This window comes from Leucopleurus acutus (assembly GCF_964270905.1).
Source record: "Leucopleurus acutus genome assembly, chromosome: 19".
NCBI lineage: Eukaryota > Metazoa > Chordata > Mammalia > Artiodactyla > Delphinidae > Leucopleurus > Leucopleurus acutus.
In genome coordinates, this window is record NC_139161.1 from 14,764,580 (window position 1) to 14,786,010 (window position 21,431).

The 21,431-nt window shown below is 44.9% G+C and overlaps 2 protein-coding genes across 2 annotated transcripts in view; both read right to left on the bottom strand.

The window, feature by feature from the left end:
• MAP3K3 (mitogen-activated protein kinase kinase kinase 3) overlaps positions 1-8,205 on the bottom strand; it is a 60,581-nt gene extending 52,376 nt beyond the window's left edge. The window contains exon 1 of the mRNA XM_082860483.1: positions 7,883-8,205. Coding sequence (XP_082716609.1) covers positions 7,883-7,886 — 4 coding nt within the window. The 5' untranslated portion in view covers positions 7,887-8,205. The remainder of the gene's footprint in view (positions 1-7,882) is intronic.
• Positions 8,206-12,791: 4,586 nt separating this feature from the next.
• Positions 12,792-20,139, bottom strand: TACO1 (translational activator of cytochrome c oxidase I). Its single transcript, XM_082861093.1, has 5 exons — positions 19,637-20,139; positions 19,226-19,332; positions 17,738-17,865; positions 17,068-17,245; positions 12,792-16,736 (listed from the first exon to the last, which is right to left on the bottom strand). The coding sequence occupies exons 1-5, from the start codon at positions 19,914-19,916 to the stop codon at positions 16,536-16,538; spliced, it is 894 nt and encodes a 297-aa protein (XP_082717219.1). The 5' UTR covers positions 19,917-20,139; the 3' UTR covers positions 12,792-16,535.
• Between the last annotated feature and the right edge of the window lie 1,292 nt (positions 20,140-21,431).

Consider the following 21,431-nt stretch of genomic DNA (forward strand, 5'->3'; position numbering starts at 1 on the left):
GGACCTCAGGTCGCTGCTTTGAACAAATGTTGTTTTACAAGCCTAGCCTCTGAATGCCCCCTCCCAACTCTTTACAATTTTATAGGCCTTCTGCTTCCCACAGGGAAGTCAAAAGGCAGTTCTATTGTTTTTCTTCCCTAACTGACCAAGCAATGTATTGTCTCTGCCTTACTGGTATTACTTTTAATCCCCCTTTCTTGACATAGCATAGATCACTACAGTTCTCATGCAATGAAGACAACTGGCCAAAACCCAGAACTTAAACCAGCCCAATTCCATGTTTTGCAAAATCCTCCTAGGCCCTTCAAGAGATCCTTGTCTACTCAAATAGCACTGGGGAGTTGAAAATAAATCTGCTGATCTGCAAAGAAACATGAGGAATGAGCTGTTACACTTGCTTTAGTGACAAATGAGTCACTTAGGGACTTGGGGCACACCTTAAAAGAAGTACAAGACTCCACCCACAGAGTGTGCCTATCTTCTGTGCTTTATCACTGTCCCTTGAAAATACTCTAATATCCTGTGGAAAGGAAAGAGCAGCATGGAGTATAGGAAGTAAAGCGGCGTTAGTTGCCTCTCCCCTCTTCCTAAACCAAATCTGCTTGGGTGCCCTACGTGCCCTCTGAGGAGATGCAGCAAAGGAAGGAGAAGGGTGCCCCTGAAGAGATTTTTGTCTGCTCAGAAAAGTAAAATTAGATTTAAGACTTGAAGGAAAAACACCAGTAGAGTAGCTTCCCAACTAATTCCACTTCAAAATATATACAAAAGTATGAGAGTGATATAGTTGTAGTATGAAAAGAATGAGGTAAATGAGATAACAAATGAGGAAGTGGGTGTCTACAGAAAGACATCTGTCAAAATTAAAACACAGGGCTTCCCTGGTGGCGCAGTGGTTGAGAGTCCGCCTGCCGATGCAGGGGACACGGGTTCGTGCCCCGGTCCGGGAAGATCCCACATGCCGCGGAGCGGCTGGACCCGTGAGCCATGGCCGCTGAGCCTGCGCGTCCGGAGCCTGTGCTCCGCGGCGGGAGAGGCCACAACAGTGAGAGGCCCGCGTACCGCAAAAAAAAAAAAAAAAAAAATTAAAACACATACATCCCATCAATTATTTTATACTTTCTCACAATTTACCTATAGGCTCCTTAAAGGGAACTTGCTTGGTTTTTGTTTTGTTTTTTAACCTCCCAACCAAGATTTTAAAACTAGAGCATAACATCTAAGCTAGGATGACTAGATTATATATATGTATAACATATATATATAGGCTTATATATTAAATTGGCTTATATATCATTAAATATTATATATGTATAAATTTATTGGGCCAACTGTAACAGTAAATTGGGGTCATTATGATTATGACTAGGTGGGTGTTTTCTGAGGAGCATCCAGTGATAGTCCTAACAGCAGAATGCATATAGTTTTCAGTATCAAGGTAACCAGCCTTAGAACTGAGAACTTCAGTTGTCTCAACTCAGATACTGAAACAAGATGGATGTGAATATACACACACAGACACACGCACATGCTTTCCAAGTCAAATCCATGACAAGTATGACCAAAGAAATTGTTTCTAATTCTGTATAAGATGATGCTATTATAAGAGCTGGTTTATCAGGTTGACAAATTCTGTTTCCAGGAAGCTAACCAATTCCTGGCATTACTTAATGGATAAGAACTTGTTTGGTAGTTCCAGTGGTGCGAACACACTAGAGGAATGGTTTGGTTCTATCTCTTGAAATCTGGGGCAACTGACCCAAGTGAAACAAAGTAATAGAATCTGATTTTGTGTCAAAGTTGCATATATTTCTAGAGGCAAACGGGTTCTTTTTTTAAAAAATAAATTTATTTAGTTATTTTTGGCTGTGTTGGGTCTTCGTTGCTGTGCGCGAGCTTTCTCTAGTTGCGGCAAGTGGGGGCTACTCTTCGTTGTGGTGTGCAGGCTTCTCACTGCAGTGGCTTCTCTTGTTGCGCAGCATGGGCTCTAGGTGCACAGGCTCAGGAGTTGTGGCGCATGGGCTTAGCGTGTGGGATCTTCCCAGAACAGGGCTCGAACCCGTGTCCCCTACATTGGCAGGCGGATTCCTAACCACTGCACCACCAGGGAAGCCCTGGTTCTTAAACTGATACTTCAAACTGAGGACATGGATAAAGACAGGAAGCAAATCGAGTGGTTCTTTTAGGCATTTCTTCCTGCATTGGGATTTTAACTGAATTATCTGTGCTATCGTACTCTTTCCTTAAAAAATAAAAACAAACAAACAAACCTTTAAAAACAAATAGCAGCTTTCTTAGAGTGCAGTAGTCAGTTATATGGACTTTGGAGTCAGAAAGACCTGGCTTTAAGAGGCCTTAAACAAATTACTTATTCTCCCTAAACCTCAATTTCCTCATCTGTAAAATGGAGATAATAAAAGTATCATTACACAGAGCTGCTGTGAAACTTAAGGGAAAAAACAAACAAACAAAAAACCTTACAAATTATTCCTCACGCTACCTAACACTTAGTAATGATGGAAAAAATGCTGGCTATTATTTTTAGTAATGGAGAAAAGGTTAATGTTGAAAAAAATGCTGGCTATTATTATTAGCAATGGAGAAAAGGTTAATGGAGGCCACCATCTATCCTAATATTTAATTGTATTTCTGAATTTTTATTATTAATCATTAACAATAACCATTTACTGAATACCTATCATGTATTATACATTAGACAGTTTTGAAAGATACTCTAAGGTATTCAAACTCTAGGGGTAAAAAGACAAAACACACAAATACAAGGTTACACAAATAAAGAGACTGAATTAGACAAGAAACAAACCAGAATACATAAACACATGTGTAAAAAAATTTTTTTACAGTGTGAGTAGCAAGAGATTATATAGATGATTTTACAGAATAAAGAGTTTTCCAGAAAAGCAAGTTGTACCAGCTATGCAAGAGAGCTTTACAAATAAACTGAGAGAAGGACATGAAAGCAAGCGAGTGGTGGAGGAAAAGAAAAGGTCAGGGACTGATCCTCAGTGAATAGTAATGCCATCAAGTAGAGGAGGAAGGTGTGCTGGCACAGAAGCCTTTAAGAGGATTGGGAAAAAACAAGGGTGACACCACAGAAGCTCAGACCAAAGAATAGCAGGGGCACGCAGAGGCCAGGCAGGTCCAATAGGGTAGTAGAGGCAGAAACAATTTTACAGGGAATAGAGAAGCTGGAGATTAAAAGAAAATTGGAAGTAGTGGAAATCAACAATTCACTTATGAACTTTACACGTGAACAAGTTGAGGCAGAGGTAATAGTATGCTATAACCTTGAAAAGATTTCCGAAGGATGGGGGTGGTCTGACACACTTAAAAGCTACCAGAAAGAAGCACAGAGGAAGAAGTTAACTCTAGAGATTAGGAGGTCAAGGATCTAGGGGTGAGGAATATTCATAGAAAAAGAAAAGAAGGAATCTATGAAACAAGGTTTACAGTTCAGGCTTAAAAAGTGGAAGCTCTTCAGCAGTCTCAAGCAGACAGCTATCCATAATTATCCAGCGGCGTGTACTTTTCCTTCTCCCCATACCCTGACCTAAGGCATGGGGGCTGCCAGGCAACACACTTCTCTCTCATTAGTCCCAGCAGGAAGTCACTCTTCCAGACTGAGCTATTACTTCTATCTAAAAGCAGGGTCCTAAGGCACTCCCATTTACAAATTCCCTTGGCTTAAAACCCAGAAAAGTTTCCAGAAGCAACATGTCCTTCGATAAACACTGTTGTCCTGCATGATGCCAGACACTCACTCTTTTCCATATATACAACCCCCAAATTTAATCTTTGTTTTCATTTAACAAACTACTTCTTCACCTTGCTCTACCCAACTCTGCCAGATCATCTGATCACACTGCTCACTCAGGAGATCCTGTGCTTCAGAGTGTCTGTGAGTCAGATTTTACTATCTTACTGTTCATGACATGTTACATACTCACACTGCCTCCACCCTCTCCATACCTGGGCAAACATCATTTCATAGTAAGTATAAGCAAAAAGGTCTGATCCTCAATTCACAAGAAACATTTTTCCTTTTTCCTTCAAGGTTGAATCAAGGTTGAATCTTCGCTAAATCTCAAAGTCAAATTCTGGTGTTTATTTTTCTGTTTCTGGGATATAACTGCCCTTCAATATTAACTGATGACTTAAAATTAAAAAATACATATTACAAAGTAAGCTATTGCTTCCTCGTAAAAATCAATATATCACCATCATATTTTATTTTAATGGTTAATGAAATTGACCTTACAGGTCTGAGGACTATAGGATAATGTATGTCAATCCCAAAACTACAGAACTGATCTCTCCCTCCTATGTACCTTTACAGTTTTGATGAAGTACCTATAACACCTCATTGCACTGATTTGTTTTCATGTTTTTGGTTCACCTCACCTAACTGTAACTTCTTAAACACAGGATACATGTATGTACAGGGCCTAACACTATATCTGACACATAAGAGATGCTCAATAAATGGGCAAAGAAAAAATGGATAGCTTACATAGTCAGAACCAAGAAAACTGCTTCTTCCTCTATGTATTCCCCTAAGTAATGCTAAGTTGGACTGATACTTTTTACAAATGCCTAAAATTCAGTTTTAAAAACCAATCATCATTTTGTAAAGTATCAGAAATCTAGTCATGACATAGCCATGTTGATTCATTAAACTGTGATCCCAATTTCAATCAAAACAGTTGCTAACTATTTAGAGTATACACAGGTGGTCAGATTCTAGCTTGGTCTAATTGGGAGCTCCCAACAGACTTGAAACCCTAGAGACACAAGGCATCTGTAAATCACAACGATTCTGACTTCAAACCAAGTTATCAAACCAGAACCACAACATCCTAAATCCTATACTCAGTTCATGATCGTTTCCAGTAACATTTCCAAGTTGTTGCATAGTTTTCAGTAATACTTCCCACTAAATTTTAGATTGCATTTATAGAGTCCAAATAAACACTAGTAAATTAATCTTAGGTGTTATTAACAGCATGTGCCACTATAATTACTAAAACTAGGAAAGAATTTTGGTGTGACCAAGAAAAAATGACCAGTCAAGCCCAAATTTTTCTTTATAACCACATGGTATCAAAGCCAAAAAAAAAAAAAAAAAGACTATTTCCTATTATTTACAAGGATAAGTGTAATTTCCACTAGAAATTTACTGGGGCTAACAGCCAATACAAAATCTGACCTCTTTTCATTACCAACCCAAGTTGTCAAACAAGCTTGAGTCTGGGGCTTAGAACAGCTCAGGAAAATATGACTATTAACCAAGGAACCTGAAGGGCAGGAACTCAAATTAGTTTTAGTCCTTTCCTCACTGGGCTGGAGTTTAACAAGTATAATAAAAATATTAATAAGTCTATGCTTCTCTCTTATTACCCCTTGAATTTATTTAGGACTGCATGCAGCAACTAAAGCATACTAACCTGGGAATTTGATTTTTCATCATTTATGTCACCAAAATGGAAACTAGTATTTAAGAGAGACTCTGTGTGTGTGTTTGTACATACATGCTTGCTGAGCCCTATACAAAGCAAACTAAAGGCCAGGTTCTAAGAGAATTCATTATCAGCTCTAATTGCACGTCAAGGTCATCTACTAAAAGGAAACCGAGAATGGTATGAGGGGAGAGTGCTGAAGAAAGCCAGGCAGTGGTTCTTAAATCAGCTTGCCTAATATACTGCAACCACCAGGCAAGTTAATTCTCCCCTCACTGTCTCACTTTCTTCATGTAAAACCTGACATGGGGACAAATGAGAAGACACTGAATTTTTGGTCCTTTTTCGTTTGGGGCTCTGGACCCTACCTATATAGTTCCTTTCCTCCTCATTATTGTCTCTCCATATACTCACACACTTAAACTTTTTGAAATTTTTTTTTTTTTTTTTGCGGTACACGGGCCTCTCACTGTTGTGGTCTCTCCCGTTGCAGAGCACAGGCTCCGGACGCACAGGCTCAGCGGCCATGGCTCACGGGCCCAGCCGCTCCGTGGCATGTGGGATCCTCCCGGACCGGGGCACGAACCCGCATCCCCTGCATCGGCAGGCGGACTCTCAACCACTGCACCACCAGGGAAGCCCCTGAAAATATCTTGAAATGTGAAAACAGGCTGACATCTATTTTATTTCTAGGGATGCAATGTAGTCAACGCATCTGGACACTCTAACTGATTTAGCAGTTGAGAAAGTGGGGAGTAGGTCTGCACACCCTCAAGTATTTCACACTACCCTTTGGGACTTAAGACTGTCCCCGCAGGACAAAAAGGAAAGACTTAGAAAGATTATAGCAAGTGTAGGCTCACAAATCAATTCAAAGACTTAGTTCAATCATCAAATTCCAGAACACAAAATAAATGTATGAAACCTGGGGAGGACAAGAAGAATTATGTTCCCCATTTATACTAAATGTTCAATGACTATTTGGTGAATTATGTATTTAAATACCAGGCCTCACTGGGTTCCTTTTCTGCTTACTGTCACAGACTTTTCCCAGAAAAGCAAGTACTTCTGAAGTAAAGCATGGGAAGGAAACAGTAAGCCCAACAAATGAACAAACCCATCTCTTACTGTATGAGGGGCAGTATGGAACAGAACAAGGTAATTCATTCAAAGCCAGAGTGTAAAGATGGGCCGCAAAAGAATATCTGCCCCATGTGACACAGCAAACATTTAACCCCCTACAGAAACGACTTGACCTTGCTATAGGGCAAATCAAATATTAACGTTCCCTCTTCACAGATGCAATCAATGGCCGTGCAAATGATCTTTTTACTGACTTTTACCCCTTGATTATTTATGACAATACCAAATACTTTACAAAACTTGCCATTGCAAACAACAGTATCAAAATAACTGATCCAACAAGAGAAGCAAAGTACATCTAAAATGTTATTTGCTACTTAATCTAGTCAAATAGTCATTTGGTAAATTACCAAAAAGGACATGAAATATAATTCAGTTCAAATGCTGCGTGTGGAAGACATTAAAAGCTTTTCTTAGATTACATCTTCACAACAGAAGTTACAAATATCGATTAAAAAGGAAATGATTTCATAGAGATTCTTTTGTGTAGTGAATGTTTCTCTCTTTCAAAAGTTACATAATTTCAGGGATACAGTTAGATTAAAATAATGGATGTAAAACACTACTAGATTTTTCGAAAGGTAGGATGTGTATTATAAGTGGCAGCCCGCGACCAATTCCTAACCTCCAGCAATCTGCGCGCAGCTCGCATTTCTCAACCGCGCGGTTGGTAACAGTGATTGCCGTTTTAATCACCTCCCAACCTATCTCCCTGCACGCCCTCCCCCCTGCGCTGGGGCGCGCACAGGGCTCGAGAGCAAGCCCCGGGAACTCTCACAGGCCAGCCTGTGTGAGCAAAGGGAAGGAAATGACACAGGCAGGAAAAAAAAGCAAATCAAGGAAAAGACACAACAGCAGCTGGGCCTGCACCAGCCTCCAGCCCGGGCCCCACACTGCGCTCGCACTCCCCCGCCCTCGGGCTCGCGGTCCGGCTCGCTCGGCCCGGAGCGGGCTGCCCCGCCGAGCATGGGCCCTCGACCCGCCGCCGCTTCTTTGGGATGCGCCGGCCGCGCGGCCCGGAAGGAGGCTGCCGAGTGGGCTCCGTCGGCCGGGGCCGCCCCGGCGGGCCGAGAAGCCAGAACCCCCGCCCGGGCCGCGGAGCCGCTAAGCCGCGAGCAGGGCGGGCGGGCGCCGGCGGTCCGCAGCCCCGGCCCGGCTGGCTGTCCATGCCTGTCAGGCGGCGGCCCAGGGTCCTCCTCCCCTCAGTCCGGGGCGGGGCAACGCGAAGCAGCGCGGGCACAGGCCGGGGCGGTGGCGACACTCACCCATGGTGGCGATGGCGGCGGCGGCGTCTTGGGCCCGAGTGTCACCTCCGCAGCCGGGGCTGCATGCCGGGGGCCCGGGCGGCGGGGACGGCAGCGGGCCTGGCTCCGCGCAGGGGGCGCGGGCTGCGCTCAGGGCCCCCGCCGCCTCCCCAGGCTCCGGCTCCGGCTCCGCCCGCAGCCGGGCGCTGTGGCATGGGCAGGGTGGCCCGCTACATCCCCGGCGCTCCTCGGCTCGGCCCAGCCCGGCCTCGGCGGCGCCGCTCGGCCCGCCCGACCGCCAGTCCCTCAGTCCCGCAGTCGCTCGGTCCGGCCGCCGTTCTCCACCTCAGGAACGCTCCGAAAAACAAACCGCTGGTCGCGCAGCTCGCCCCCTTGTCTGTCACTCACCCCAGCACCCGCCAATCCTAGGCAGTCGCTGGACCTTGGTACCACCCCCCACTCACTTCACCAGCCAATACCAAGGAGGAAGTCGCTGCCCCCGCCACCCCTCCTCCCCCCGCCCCGGCTCTCTCTCCAACATCCTAACTCTCAGCCGCCAGCTAATCATCAGCACCACTTGATGAACCAATCCCGCCTACTCTCTCAGGATGCCAATAGGCGAAGCCAAGGCAGTTTCCGAGGGCTGTCTACCGCCTGCCAATCATTGAAACAGCTCCCGGTTCACTCCGCTGCTAGCCAATCACATAGAGGTCTCTGAGCACCCTCCTCTGCGCATCCCTCGCAGGCTTGCCCTCCCTCTCTCCCTGGGAGGTGTGGGTCGCTCCAATCACAGCTCGCGCTTGAGGCTCCGCCCACATTCCCACCTCCCGTCAGTCACCCAAGGCTCGGCGGGCGCGCGGGCTGGCGCGGTTCCCCGCCGGCTACTTTGGGGCTGGAGTTTGGGAAGGCGGCTGGAGGGGCCCCTTGGCCTCCCGCCTCCCGGCTCTCGGCGGTCTCTGATGCTGAGGTCCTGCCCCTCCCTGTGCCCACACCGGGCGCGTAATAAGCGGGGAGGGTTCTGGCTCTGAGCGCTTCCCGGCATGTGGCCACCTCTGCCGCCGGATCCCCAGGCAAGTCCTCCGGTCCAGACGCTGCGCTTGCCGGGAGGCAGAAGCGGCTTACCACTGCCCGCCTTTTCCTGGGTCTCACACCTCCAGGGCCACACTCTCCAAGGGGCTGGGGTAGTGCCGGAAAGTGGGTCCTAGGAATCTGCTGGCCAGGGCCGAAACCATTAAGTGCAAAGCCAGAGAGGTTCTTTCGGGAAGAAAACTTTTTTTTTTTTTCCTGGTCATAAAAGCAATACAAGCTCTTTGTATTAAAATTGAAAAAAATAAAAATAAAACTTCCACCCCAGAGATAATTTTATCTTTCCTACCTAAATATACAATGTTTGATAAAAACGGCTTCACATTGTTTTGTAGTGTGCTTACATTTTATCTTAAGTGTTTTCCGGGGCCACTGAATATTGTTCCAAAACAATTGTACTGGCTGCATGATATTTCAAAATAGAGATGACCATAATTAATTTTCCCAACCCCCATTGTTCAACATGTTATACACCCAGATCTTCAGATTCCAAGTCCTCCACAATCCCGGTTCCCTTCCTCTGGCTTCTGTTCTACTGTAATATAAATCAGACGTCAGAATCATCTTCCTCTTGTTTTCAACTGTCAACTAAGAACCTTTAGTGGTGGCTTTGCCTTGGTATCAAATCTCTTAAGAATTACCTTAGATTTCTCTCTTCTCTCTTTCTTTACACCCACCCCTCCCCGCCACCACCACGATTCAATCAGGCCCCTTGTCTGTTATTTTTTTCCTCCAACAAGCTTTTAAGTCTGTCATTTTCCCACTTGAGTAGATCCCTACCCAGTTTATTGCAGTTCCTTAACTATAATAACTTCTCTTTTCTGGGAAGGGGAGGTAAAGCAGAGAGAACTAATATTTATCAGTCATTTTCTATGTGCCAGGCACATCCTCTCAATCTTGTCAGTAACTTTGAGGTAAGTAGTAGTACTGGTGTTTGAATGATGAAGGTGAAGCTCACAGAAGGTAAGTATCATGTCCAAGTGGTAAAGCCAGGATCCACATCAGGGCTTTCTGACACCCAAAGGCCATGCTCTTGCACATTTCTCAACTGTTTTTTTCATTATCACCCCCCCAAGGAGAAAATTTTTAATTACTTAAATTTAAATTCTCCCTAATGTGAGAAATTAAATATTAAGGGATAAGATTTTGTCAGGTAGGGCTGAGCTTTGAAGCCCATATACCATCATATTATCGAAGATTTTTTTCACCTCGTAAGAATCATTTTTCGTCCTGTTAGGGATATCACCCTGTTAAGAATGTGTGTAATAGGCCAGTGCTGGAGGTCACAATCTGCCAATCTGAGGCTCAGATCTGACCCTTAATTTTACTGAGCTGTGAAATAAATATTAAAAAAAAAAGACATTTATGCCAGTGGAAATGTAGGACCCACTCCTAGATTTAGGAATACTTGCCTGTATTCAAAGGTCCATTCAGCAGCTTCTCCTGGAATGTCTAAAACACAACTCCAATTTAATGTGTTTTACACTGAACTCTTGATTCTTTCCCCCTCCCCCCACAAACCTTGCTCCTCTGTTTTCCCAATTGTTAAAATACAAACCTAGGAGGCGTCTTCCTTGATTTCACTTTCCCTAACATCCCTATATCCAGTCATCCAGCAAGTCTTTTCAGCTCTCCTTTCAAAATGTATCTGAATCCAACTACTCACCACTTCCACCCTAGTGCAAGCCACCACCATCTCTACTGTATAACTGCCCTAGCCTCCTAACTGGTTTCCCTGTTTACTCTGTGGCCACCCAGCAAATGATTCTCCACACAGCAGCCAGAGTGATCCTTGTAAAATGTAATTCAGATCATGTCACTCCCCTGCTCTCAACCCTCCAATGGCTTCCCACCACACTTAGAATAGAATCTTCCAGGCCCAACAGGAGCCGGCTCCAGCCATCCTCTCCTACCACAACTCTCCTGCTCCCTCAATCGCTCCAGCCACACTGGCATTCTCACCATACTTTGAACCTACCAAGCTCAGGACCTTTGCACTTGCCATTTGTTCTGCCTAGAATGCTCTTCCCTAAGATGTTCCCACAGCTAATTCTTGCATTGCATTCAGGTCTCTGCTTAGATATCAACTATTAAGAGCGCCTAAACACACGATCCAAAATAGCCCCTCTCCCCTCCATCATTCTGTATTTCTATATTCTGCCTTATTTTTCTTCATAGTGCCTGAAATTATATACTTATTGTCTTTCTTCCAACTACAATGAACATAAGCCGTGTAGGAAGAGGGATTTTGTCCTGTTCACTGCGCTATCACCGGCACTTTGAACAGTGCCTCGTACATAGTAGCACATGCAATACAACTACATTAAGTCTTTAGCTGAAAAGAGCCTTCTGATTTTTCTTCTACTTTACTATCAACTGCTTTCTTTGAGGGCTTCATTTCTGTTGCCTGCTGCTTAACCAGCCATCTCAAACATTCCCATGCTGCATTTACCATACTGGGCTTTCTTCTGAACTTCAGAGGCATCACCCATTGAGTACCCCACAGGCACCTCAAATTCTACAGGTCCAAATTGAACTGATCATTTTCCTCCATAGTTCTCTATATCCTCTCTCCATCTTCAGTTCCCCAAGCTGGATGCTTCCGAGTTATCTAACTTGGAGAGCTCTTTCTCTCCATTTCCCTTCCCCCACAGCTAATCTCGACCATGTCTCCAATCTGTCCACTCCTCTCCCAGCCCCAGCTCCACCATCCTAGCTCAAACCCCCAAAATCTCTCACTTGGATTACTTAGTTTAACAGCCTCTCAAGATCACTCCCATCACAGGGTGATCCTTTAAAATGGATACCTGATCCTGTCATGCTCTGCTTAAAAACTTTAAGGCTTCCCTGGCGGCACACTGGTTGAGAGTCCGCCTGCTGATGCAGGGGACACGGGTTCGTGCCCCGGTCTGGGAGGATCCCACATGCCGCGGAGCGGCTGGGCCCGTGAGCCATGGCCGCTGAGCCTGCGTGTCCGGAGCCTGTGCTCCGCAAGGGGAGAGGCCACAGCGGTGAGAGGCCCGTGTACTGAAAAAAAAAAAAAAAAAAAAAAAGATGGTCTAGCATCTCTCACAGCACATTCAAAAAAACAAATATTTGGGACTTCCCTGGTGGCACAGTGGTTAAGACTCCGTGCTCCCAATGCAAGGGGCCCGGGTTTGATCCCTGGTCACGGAACTAGATCCCACATGCATGCCACAACTAAGAGTTCATGTGCCTCAACTAAAGGAGCTGGCGAGCCACAACTAAGGAGCCCACCTGCCGCAACTAGACCCGGTGCAACCAAATAAATAAGTATTTAAAAAAACTCAGAATTCACAAGATATAAATTAATTAGGCTTCACTCTACTGGCTCTTAAAAATAGTCAAAGTGTTCAACATATAATTCTTAAAAAAAACAATTATCTGTTGAATAAATAAGTGAACTTCAAATGGGTATGTTAGTAATTGAATGTAATTTCCACAGGTGTGCCCTTTTAGCTATGTATTTTATCTACTCTATGTTGTCTCTCTCCTCACTCTTCATTTTCCCCATGTGAAGGCTCCCAACTGGGCCAGGCCTTCTCAAGTCTATTCCCCTAGTTTTACACTGAGTAGATGCTCCTGGTTAAGCACGTGAGCCACTCCTGACCCCAAGACTCATTAGGCAGCCAATCACACACCAGCTGCACATTTTCCTTTTTTCTTCCAAGAGCATAGGACACATGACAGGGAACAATAAATACAAATGAATAAATTTCCTTAAGGGATAGCTCAATGAATTTGGTGTAAAAACAGAAACAAACCAAAAAACCTATCACCTAATTTGATGAAAATTCTTTTAATTCAGAGGTAAAGTGGAATATATTCAGATTACCAGTTCAACCAGTTAGTTTATCTGCATTGTTAAGAAGTGATGTACACAGAAGATTTTTACATCTCCTTTACATTTTTATATATTGACATTTACTTCTAAAGAAAAATTGCTTTTCGTTTTGAAATTCCACTTCTATAAATTTATCCTAAAGAATATTTTGCAAAAGAGCAAAGGTAAAGAATGTTCATCGTAGCATCTTCTGTAAGATAGACAACCCAAATGTCCATTGATAGAGACTAGTTAAATAAATTATGGCACATTAATTAATACAATAAAATACTACGTAGCTACTAAAAAGAATGAAGCAGACGTCTCCATTCTAATACCAAAAGGAATCCAGGATATATCTGGGGGGAGGGGGCGCAGGAGACAGGTTATAAAGCAGATATATATAGGGTGATCACATTTCAGTTTTTAAAATAGTTCTTTCACACTTAGTGGGAAAAAAGGCCAACATACACTGAACACTTCCTATTGCCAGGCACTGTTTTAAGTGCTTAGCATATATTAACTTATTTAATTCTCAAAACAGCCTTATGATATAGATGCTATTATCCCCATTTTATAGATGAAGAAATAAGTACAAAGAGGTTAAGTTCTTCCCCAAGGTTGCTAGCAACTGACAAGAGTCAGAATTTGTGCCCCAGAAGATTGACACCAATGAGAAGAGCAGACTGTTAATGGTGGTTGTTATTTTAGGAGGTTAGGATTAGATGGGACTTTAATTTTTTTGCTGTATATTTCTATAACGTTTGACTTTTTAAAAAACAATAAAGGTTACCTTTTTGGCACAAACCAAAGAAAGATAAAAAGAGGAAAAAGTAAAAACTTCTATCCCATTCACTGTCTGGGGATAGAATAAAGAGAGAAAGTGATTTCAGTCAAGACGAGTGTAGTATCTATCATGACACTCTTTTGTGAGATCTACTAGCTCACTTATTTTCTCTTCATAGAATGTCTTCAGAGGAGTCCTCAGGGATTCAAAAGTTGAGGACTCTTAGAGTGTGAAGCTTTATTGACAGCTGTGCTATATATTTCCGAGAGAAAAAAAAAGTAACTCAACCACACGACTGAACTTCCAGAGTTGGCTAGAGGCAGAGTCTTCACTGTTCCTGTCTGACTCAGCGGGGGCCCCTGGCAGAGTTGGGGCAGCTACATACCACACGAGCGCTTCTCGTAAGAGTCAAGGCTATGGACAGAGCCTGTCACTGATACTTCCATCCCACTGAAAGGAAACTTGAAAATGAGCCCGAGCCAGCTCAAGGCTCTAAATGATTTTGTGTTGCTAAGACAATGACCAAAGATAAGGCAAAGGCAAGCCAGGACCAGACGCTATTCTTCTGACTTTAAGGTACACCTGAATCCCACCCTCTCACATGCTGTCCCCCTAGCAGGACAATAATGTGACTAGTTTTCTTTTTAAAAAAATGCTTCCCTGATAAAAGTAAGATACGATTATTGAAAATAAAACTCAATTATAACATCACCACCCAGAGATAACCAGTTTTGATATTTTGGTATACTTCCTTCTAGTCTTTTTTTAAAAGTTCATATATAAAGTATGATATATATTTTAAAATTTGGACCATACTATACATATAGTTTTGCATCTTTGTTTTTCACTTAACATTATATTGTAAACATTTTCTCTGACATAAAATACTCTTTGAAAAATAATTTCTAGTGGCAGAATAACTCATATCCTCTTTACTTAACTATTCAGTTAAATAGTTAACTATTTAACCTGTAGAGCTAAGGGTCTCTTTACCAGATCTAGAGGCAGAGCAGGTCCAAGTAAGCTTTCATTTCTGCCTTTCCCATACTAATTGCAGGAAAGACTGCAGGGCACCACCAGGGGTCAGTGCAGAGCTGTTTAGTATGTCTTTATGCAAGAAAACTGGTTACACAAGAATTCACATTAACAAATCCTATCTATTAGATTAGAGGACTATTCACATGAGTAACCAAGTTCCCTTCTAGAGCAGGCTTCCTTAGTACGGATTTCTCAGATCAGAATGACCACATTCCTCCAAATTAATTTATATTCAATATTTATAATAGACCTTGGTTTATTTCATACAGATGTAGTTCTCACCTGCTTGGTATGAGATCATCTGTGCATAAAATACTTGGCCTGACTATTTTATAGGTTTGTTTTGAAAATCAAATAAATAAAATATGAAAGTATCTTATAAGTTAGGAAGTGGCATTTAAACTTTACATTGCCCTATTTTAATGATGTGCTATTCAGATATTTAGATGAGTTATCTCCTATAAAAACTAAAGAATGCCAGGTAGTACCAAAATTATGAAATGAGGTATAACAGCATATGCTTTGCCACGATAACAGGTTATTTCATTGGTTTTCCTCCCTCTAGCCTTCACTCTCCAGCTGTTGAAGTCATCATGGAATTAGTAATCTGTTTTTCCTAGAAGGTGAAGTTATCATTTAGCCAATTTGGTTTTAGTTCTTTTCCATCCTCATTTACCTACGAGTCCTTCAGGAAAATTACTCTGAGCTCAGAACTGGCTTAAACAACTTACAAGAAGGTGGATAACAGGGATCAAAAAGCCACTCCGGGACCAACACGCCTGACGGGCTCCAGCACAGGTGGTTGGCACTCCCTGTCTCTCTAAACCCAGAAGTGACTCAGGAACAAAAGGCACCAAGGCCCCTATTTCCCACCTGGCCAGGCTTCTGACTCAGCCTTCTTTCTGTTCTTATCTCCTTTCCAGTTCCCAGTGCCCCATCATCTGGCATCAGGGATGAAAAGGAGCCAGGGCTGGGCCTTCTGGGGATCAAGCAGCTTTCAAAACCAGCTTGGTATAGCCCTTCCTGAGTGCAGCCCACTGACAGGTCCACTCTGAGCAATCTCAGAACACAGAGGGACCCAGGCAAAGCAGGGCCTGGAGTCCCTTATCACTGGCACTTGATCTCCTTCGGGGCTACAGCCTTAAGCTCTCTGACAGAAGAAGGGTTCAGAGGCCACACAAAGAGAACAAGGATGCATGCACAGCACCTCACATTGCCCTGGGAGAGCTCCGGTAGAGAGCAATCCTGTGTCTTCCCCATGAGGTCCTACGTCTTAGAGTGGATCTAACACAGGGCATCAATTGAACAGCCTGTAAGTGCAGTTCCTGGTACACAGTAGGTGTTTGATCAATATTAGTTATGTGAAAGAATGACAGGTTTAAGCCATTAGATGAGCACTAGAGCACAAAGTACCTGGAGGGAGCTACATTTCTATGGTCAATCAAAAAAATAAAGTCTTGGGATTGGAGTAGTGGAACTAAGCCTATAGACTTGAAAGGAAGTCAAGAGGGTCCCAGCAACTGGACACAAACCCAGGAAAACTCAAGAGTCATACAACAGCAGTGCAGCAAACCCAGATCAATAACTGTTATTATTTAAGAGCAGTTTCTAGTACATGGGCCCTCAGGGCACCTACCATCCCCACAAGGGCCAACTTCCTGAGATCAGAATCTGACCAGCTGACTGGCCTCACTCTGCATCCAGAAGGATGTGGAGGGGCTCACCTGGGAGGGCACGGAGACACCAGCAGAGCTGACAAATAGGCTTCACAAAAGTGCAGGGATTCCGTTGACCACAAACTACAGGTCTTCTGCTTCCTAACCTGCTAGACCACCCACCGCCCTGACCTGCTTGAGTCTCAGAGGATGCTGCAGAAGCTTGTGCTCCAGAATAGGCTGCCGGGGGCACGTACAGCCTGGCTACTCAATGTTGTCATAGACGTGGATCACGTCATTGTGGTTGCCGAGAGCCTGGATGAGATGGGCAGCCTGCTCCAGGTCAGGGTCAGCCAGCCGCACCTTTGTGTTGGGGATGAACTCTAGCATACAGGACACAGAACACAGGCCCAGGGAGTCCAGCTTCTTCCTCACTTGATGCAGTGAAGAGGCATCACAAATAAACTAGGAACAAAGGAAAGTCAGGAGGTAAGTAGCCAGGAGATAACAGGACAAAGCTGGACAGAAGTTTGCAAAACCTGAATGGAATTACTGTATCACTGGGTTTAAGTCTTCACTGGCAGAAACAGAGTTTTCAATGTTCTGAATCCTTCTCATCGTCCTCAAGAGAGTAAGCCCTATCCGGTATTCTCTTAGTAAATGTCTGTGCAATATGTGAGCTCTTTATCTCACCTGTACCCCGGGCACAGGAAAGAAGAGACTGACAGAAGCATGCCTTAACATGTCAATCAGGGGCCTCTCGGAAGTCCACCAAACACTAAGGCTTCACACTCACTTTAAAAATGTTCGTTTCCTCTTCATCTTCAGTTTCCTTGACATCCTCAGCTCCTGCTTCTATTGCCAGCTCCAGGGCACGCTCCAGATTCACAGCTTTCTTCTCTTTGTCCTCCACTCCAACCACGATCACCCCCTTTTTGTCAAAGGAGTGGCGAGCTCCTTCAGCCATCATTCCCCTAATAGGAAAGGAAATGGGCCAGAAAGAATGCCTTTAGACACTCATTCCCACCCAGCCCCTGGAGTATAAACAGACATGGAGCAGCTCTCTTCCTGAGGCAGATGCAGCTACCACTGGGCAAGGGAATAATCCAAACATAACCCCAACCTTCTATTTTCTGCCCTGTCTGGAGTTTGGAGGATGCAAAGACTTTGCTCATCAATTCCTGTGCAATTAAGATTCCATTCCTGGTTGTACATTTTAAGACCTGGACATTATACAGACAGATGGGATAATGGGACAGAGTTCGTTCTACACCTGATGAACAAGTCTTTTGGATCCTGCCCAGTACAGAACACATTAAGGGAGAATAAACGATCCCATTTGGATTCTGCTAAGGATGAAGTGTGTGTAAAACTTGAAACGCCACCAGGAACAACAGTACTTTCCCTGCACAGAATTGGAACCTAAAGACTCTGTACCCTTCCTCTCTCCCCAGACACACACCTACCCATTCTTGTTCAGGATATGTTTGATGTCCGAGTGGCACTTGGAGCTACTGTTAGATAACGCCTCAATGAGAAGAGAAGAGCCACCAGGGCCTCGGCCCTCATACAACAAATAAATGTCCTTGGTTTTCTGCAATAAACAACATAATCACATTTTCCGGTTTCCTAGTTCCCTCCTACATGCCAGCCCAGGCACCACAGGCACCACAAAGTTGACTCCATGGGACGGGCTCCCTGGGCTGGAGCCTAGGCTGTTAAGCTTCAATTTTGTCCTCCCCTCTGAGAGGAGGCCCTTGGGACCAACTTTTGAGATAATTGGAAGTACTATCCCTTACTTGGAAGGCAGTCTGTTTCTCTTGTCCCTGAACAATCAATCTGCCATCTCCCAGCTTTGTTTTCGCCCCTCCCCAGCTGAATCCCACATCCACCCTGCCATAGCGCCTACTAAAACTCATTCCCTTATCCTGCATGAAACCCACCTGTGCTCCTACCCCAGCGCTGCTGAGTAGTGCCACGTGAAATGACACATCTGGGCCTTATCAAATAGCATAGTCTCAAAATTCAAACAATCGATCAAAAACTCTAATGACCAATCTCATCTGTATCTCCCACACTGCCTCTGCTCATTCTTTGCCCACGCCTCCGATCTTCACCACTCTCTCCATCACCCTGCCCTGCCGTCATCCCAGGAACTCTCAACTGATAACTTCTCCCTTCCTCTTTCACAAAGGAAATTAAGGACACCAGGTGGGGGAAAACCCTCTGCCTCCACCGCCTTATCTGCACCACACCTGACAGGAGGGCAGTATGAATGACGGTTAGGCATAGGCTCTGGAGTCTGTCTGGTTCCCAGTCTGTCATTTTCTGTGTGACGTGGTCAAGTTGCCTAATCTTTCAGTGCCTCAGTTTCCATTTAAGGTTGTTCTGAGGATTCAGTGAGGTAATGCATACAAAGTTCTTATCAAAGAACTTGGCCTGGAATAAGCACTCAATAACTGTTAGCAATTAAGATGACTACTACTTCCTCAGATCCTTCCCCCTTGTCCTAGAGAAGAGGTGTCCCCTCAGCTGGGCTTGCAGACAATTCCCACACCTAGGCTCTACATCCCAGCCCCTCCCACTATCACTATCATCTGCACCCTCTCTATTTCTACTGGCTTTTCTCCTTTAAGGCATAAATATCAGAAAAACAAACCCTTCCTCAAACTAACACCAGGGCTTTCCCCATACTGTGGCCCTTCTTTTTACCCCATCTCCTCAAAACTCAGCTCAGCAATCCTAAGCTATATAGTTCTGTACGCTGTCTATACATCCTGCTCCTGACTGTGCTCCCATAACCAATGGCCAAGAAAAGAGTCACCAGGAGACTCTGGGCTGAGTGTCAACGACATCACTACCCTTCTCTGATAATTTAAGGGGTGTGTGGTGGCCTTCCAGACATGTGCCCTGTAGGGACTGTGATCAAAAACAAAGTTAAACTGAGGACACACCTCCATTTTCAGTGCTGCCTCAATTGTTGCCTTGGGCATGTGCTTGCTGCGACACACCTCTAAGATGCTGGCCAGGTTTCTATTGAACTCGGGGTTGGGGCCTCCTTCTGAGATAGAAAAGAGTAAGCAGAGACATCTCATTATGACATGAGAGAAAAAAGGGATTTCCGCCTCCTACCCCCATCAGCCAAAAGAGCGACAAGTCAGCACTTAGATCTCGGTTTGTTGAGGACACTTTATCCAGTGTTTGAATGAGATCTGGGTAAGTATTTTGGAAAAGAAGTTTTCAATTCGCTCTGAATGAAAGGCCGAGGATCGGGGTGGGCCTGGCCCAACTCTAGGAGGCAGGCAAAGCCGTGGGCATAGTGAGGGCAAGTGGCTACCACCGGGGGGTGACCGTCAAGTTCTCACCTTTAACCGCTAGGCGAATGCTCAAACTGAGCTTAGAGAAGACGCGACTCCTTTCGGTGTCCTTGGGACCCTTGATGTGCCGGACTTTGGACCACTTGTTGTGCCCGGCGAGGACTTCTGCCGTGAGGTGCAGCGTCCGGCCCTCACAGGGGCTACAGCCTGGGGACTCAGGCTGGAAGGCCGGGGGGAAGCGCGGACGAGCCACCCGGACCCCGGGGCCTCGCGCCCACAAGCACTGGGCAGCAGCCCTGCTCAAGGTGACAGGGGCCCAAGCCGCCATCGGCTCCGACCCTGGGCCAAGGTCAGCAAGAGCAGTGGCCGAGGTCAGTCCGCCGAGTCCGCCACTGAAACAAGCAGGTCCAGAGCCTGCGGCCTCCTCAACCCGTCACTGGAGAGCCAAAGGCTCAGGGCCACCCCGGGGAGCCGGAACACGAAGTACGCCGCACCTTCACCGCGGCAGCCCAACCCGGGCAGCCGGAACACGAAGTACGCCGCACCTTCCCCGCGGCAGCCGGGAGCGGGTACATTCAATGGTGTAGCACACTTCCTTTTCCCGGTCCGTTCCAAAAACGCGTCCCCACCGCCCACAAAAGCCGTTCCGTCGCGTGGTACTTGCTTTTCTGTTGCTCGCAGCTGCGCAGAGCCTGGGCGGAGGTGGGGCAACCCTGTGCTCAATCCGTCCTGGTTGCCTGGGGAACGCCGGACTTTACTTCCCACAATGATCTAGTAGAGATACATCTTAGTTATGAAACTGATTTTGCTTCAGAATGACTTCCCAACTCTAAGCAGGCCTAGAATGATAAATGTTTTGTTGTTGCAAAGAAATAGGTAGTTCAATCACTTCACTTTAAGGTAGGGAAATCGCCGCCCAGAGATGTGATTTATCCAATCATTTAGTCTCTCTGAACTTCCTCTTCGATATCTGTAAATAAGGATGCTCCTACTTGCTTTACCAACGTAAGAGGGTTGAAAAAAGCTCTTGGAGCTTTAAAGTAATAAAATCTTATGTAAATAGCAGCAGCGATCATAGTGATGAAGTTCCTAAATGCAAGAGACGCTTGCCATCCTGGAGAGGGAGGATGATCAGAAGAGTTTCCTGGAGCCTAATTCGCCTCTGCATTTTCCCTCTGCTCTCACAGAAGAGAAAACCGATGCCATTAGGAGGAGAAGGTATAGAACAAACAAAGCAGGAACTGTGAACAACTTTCCAGTGGCTCCCCAGGCTGGTGAGATTAAATCCAAAAACTTGGTGTGTTAGAGAGCAGGTTAAGTTTGTGGCCTCTGGTCTGAACTGGTGGGTTCAAACCCCGGTTGTTACACTTACTTGTGTAACCTTGGGCAAGTTCCTTTACTTTCCTATATTTCAGTTTTCTTACCTGTAGAATGGCCTTGCTATGATTAAATGGGATAATGGATAAAATACACAGGCATAGGTTTTATGTTATTTTTTAGTTATTATGTAAGAACCTTCATAATCTCAGATCTACTCATTCTTCTGGTCTCATGTCCTGACACTCCAGTCCACTTGGAGGGAATTATACTCACTGTACTCTGAATACAAGTTCTTTATCACCTCTTTGCCCCTATCCGCTTGGAGTGAACTTCACTGTCTCGGTGATAAAATCTTCATCGTGCTTCAAGACCCAGTTCAGCTGTCCCCTCCTTGGTTAAAGCCTTCCTAAGAGTCCTTCTTTGAGTTTTTAGCTGTAACTAATAGTGCACTTATGAATTGTTAATTTATTATTTTTTATTATTGAAGCTACTTGGGCTGGGCACTCTCCTCCTTGTACTTTGC

Coding starts and splice junctions, on each gene's coding strand:
- TACO1 (XM_082861093.1), bottom strand. CDS start 19,916: ATGGCGGCTTGGGCCCCTGTCACCTTGAGCAGGGCTGCTGCCCAGTGC. Junction 17,866..19,225: donor AGGCAGCACTGAAAATGGAG/GTGTGTCCTCAG, acceptor TGTTTATTGCAG/AAAACCAAGGACATTTATTT. Junction 17,246..17,737: donor CATATCCTGAACAAGAATGG/GTAGGTGTGTGT, acceptor CTTTCCTATTAG/GGGAATGATGGCTGAAGGAG.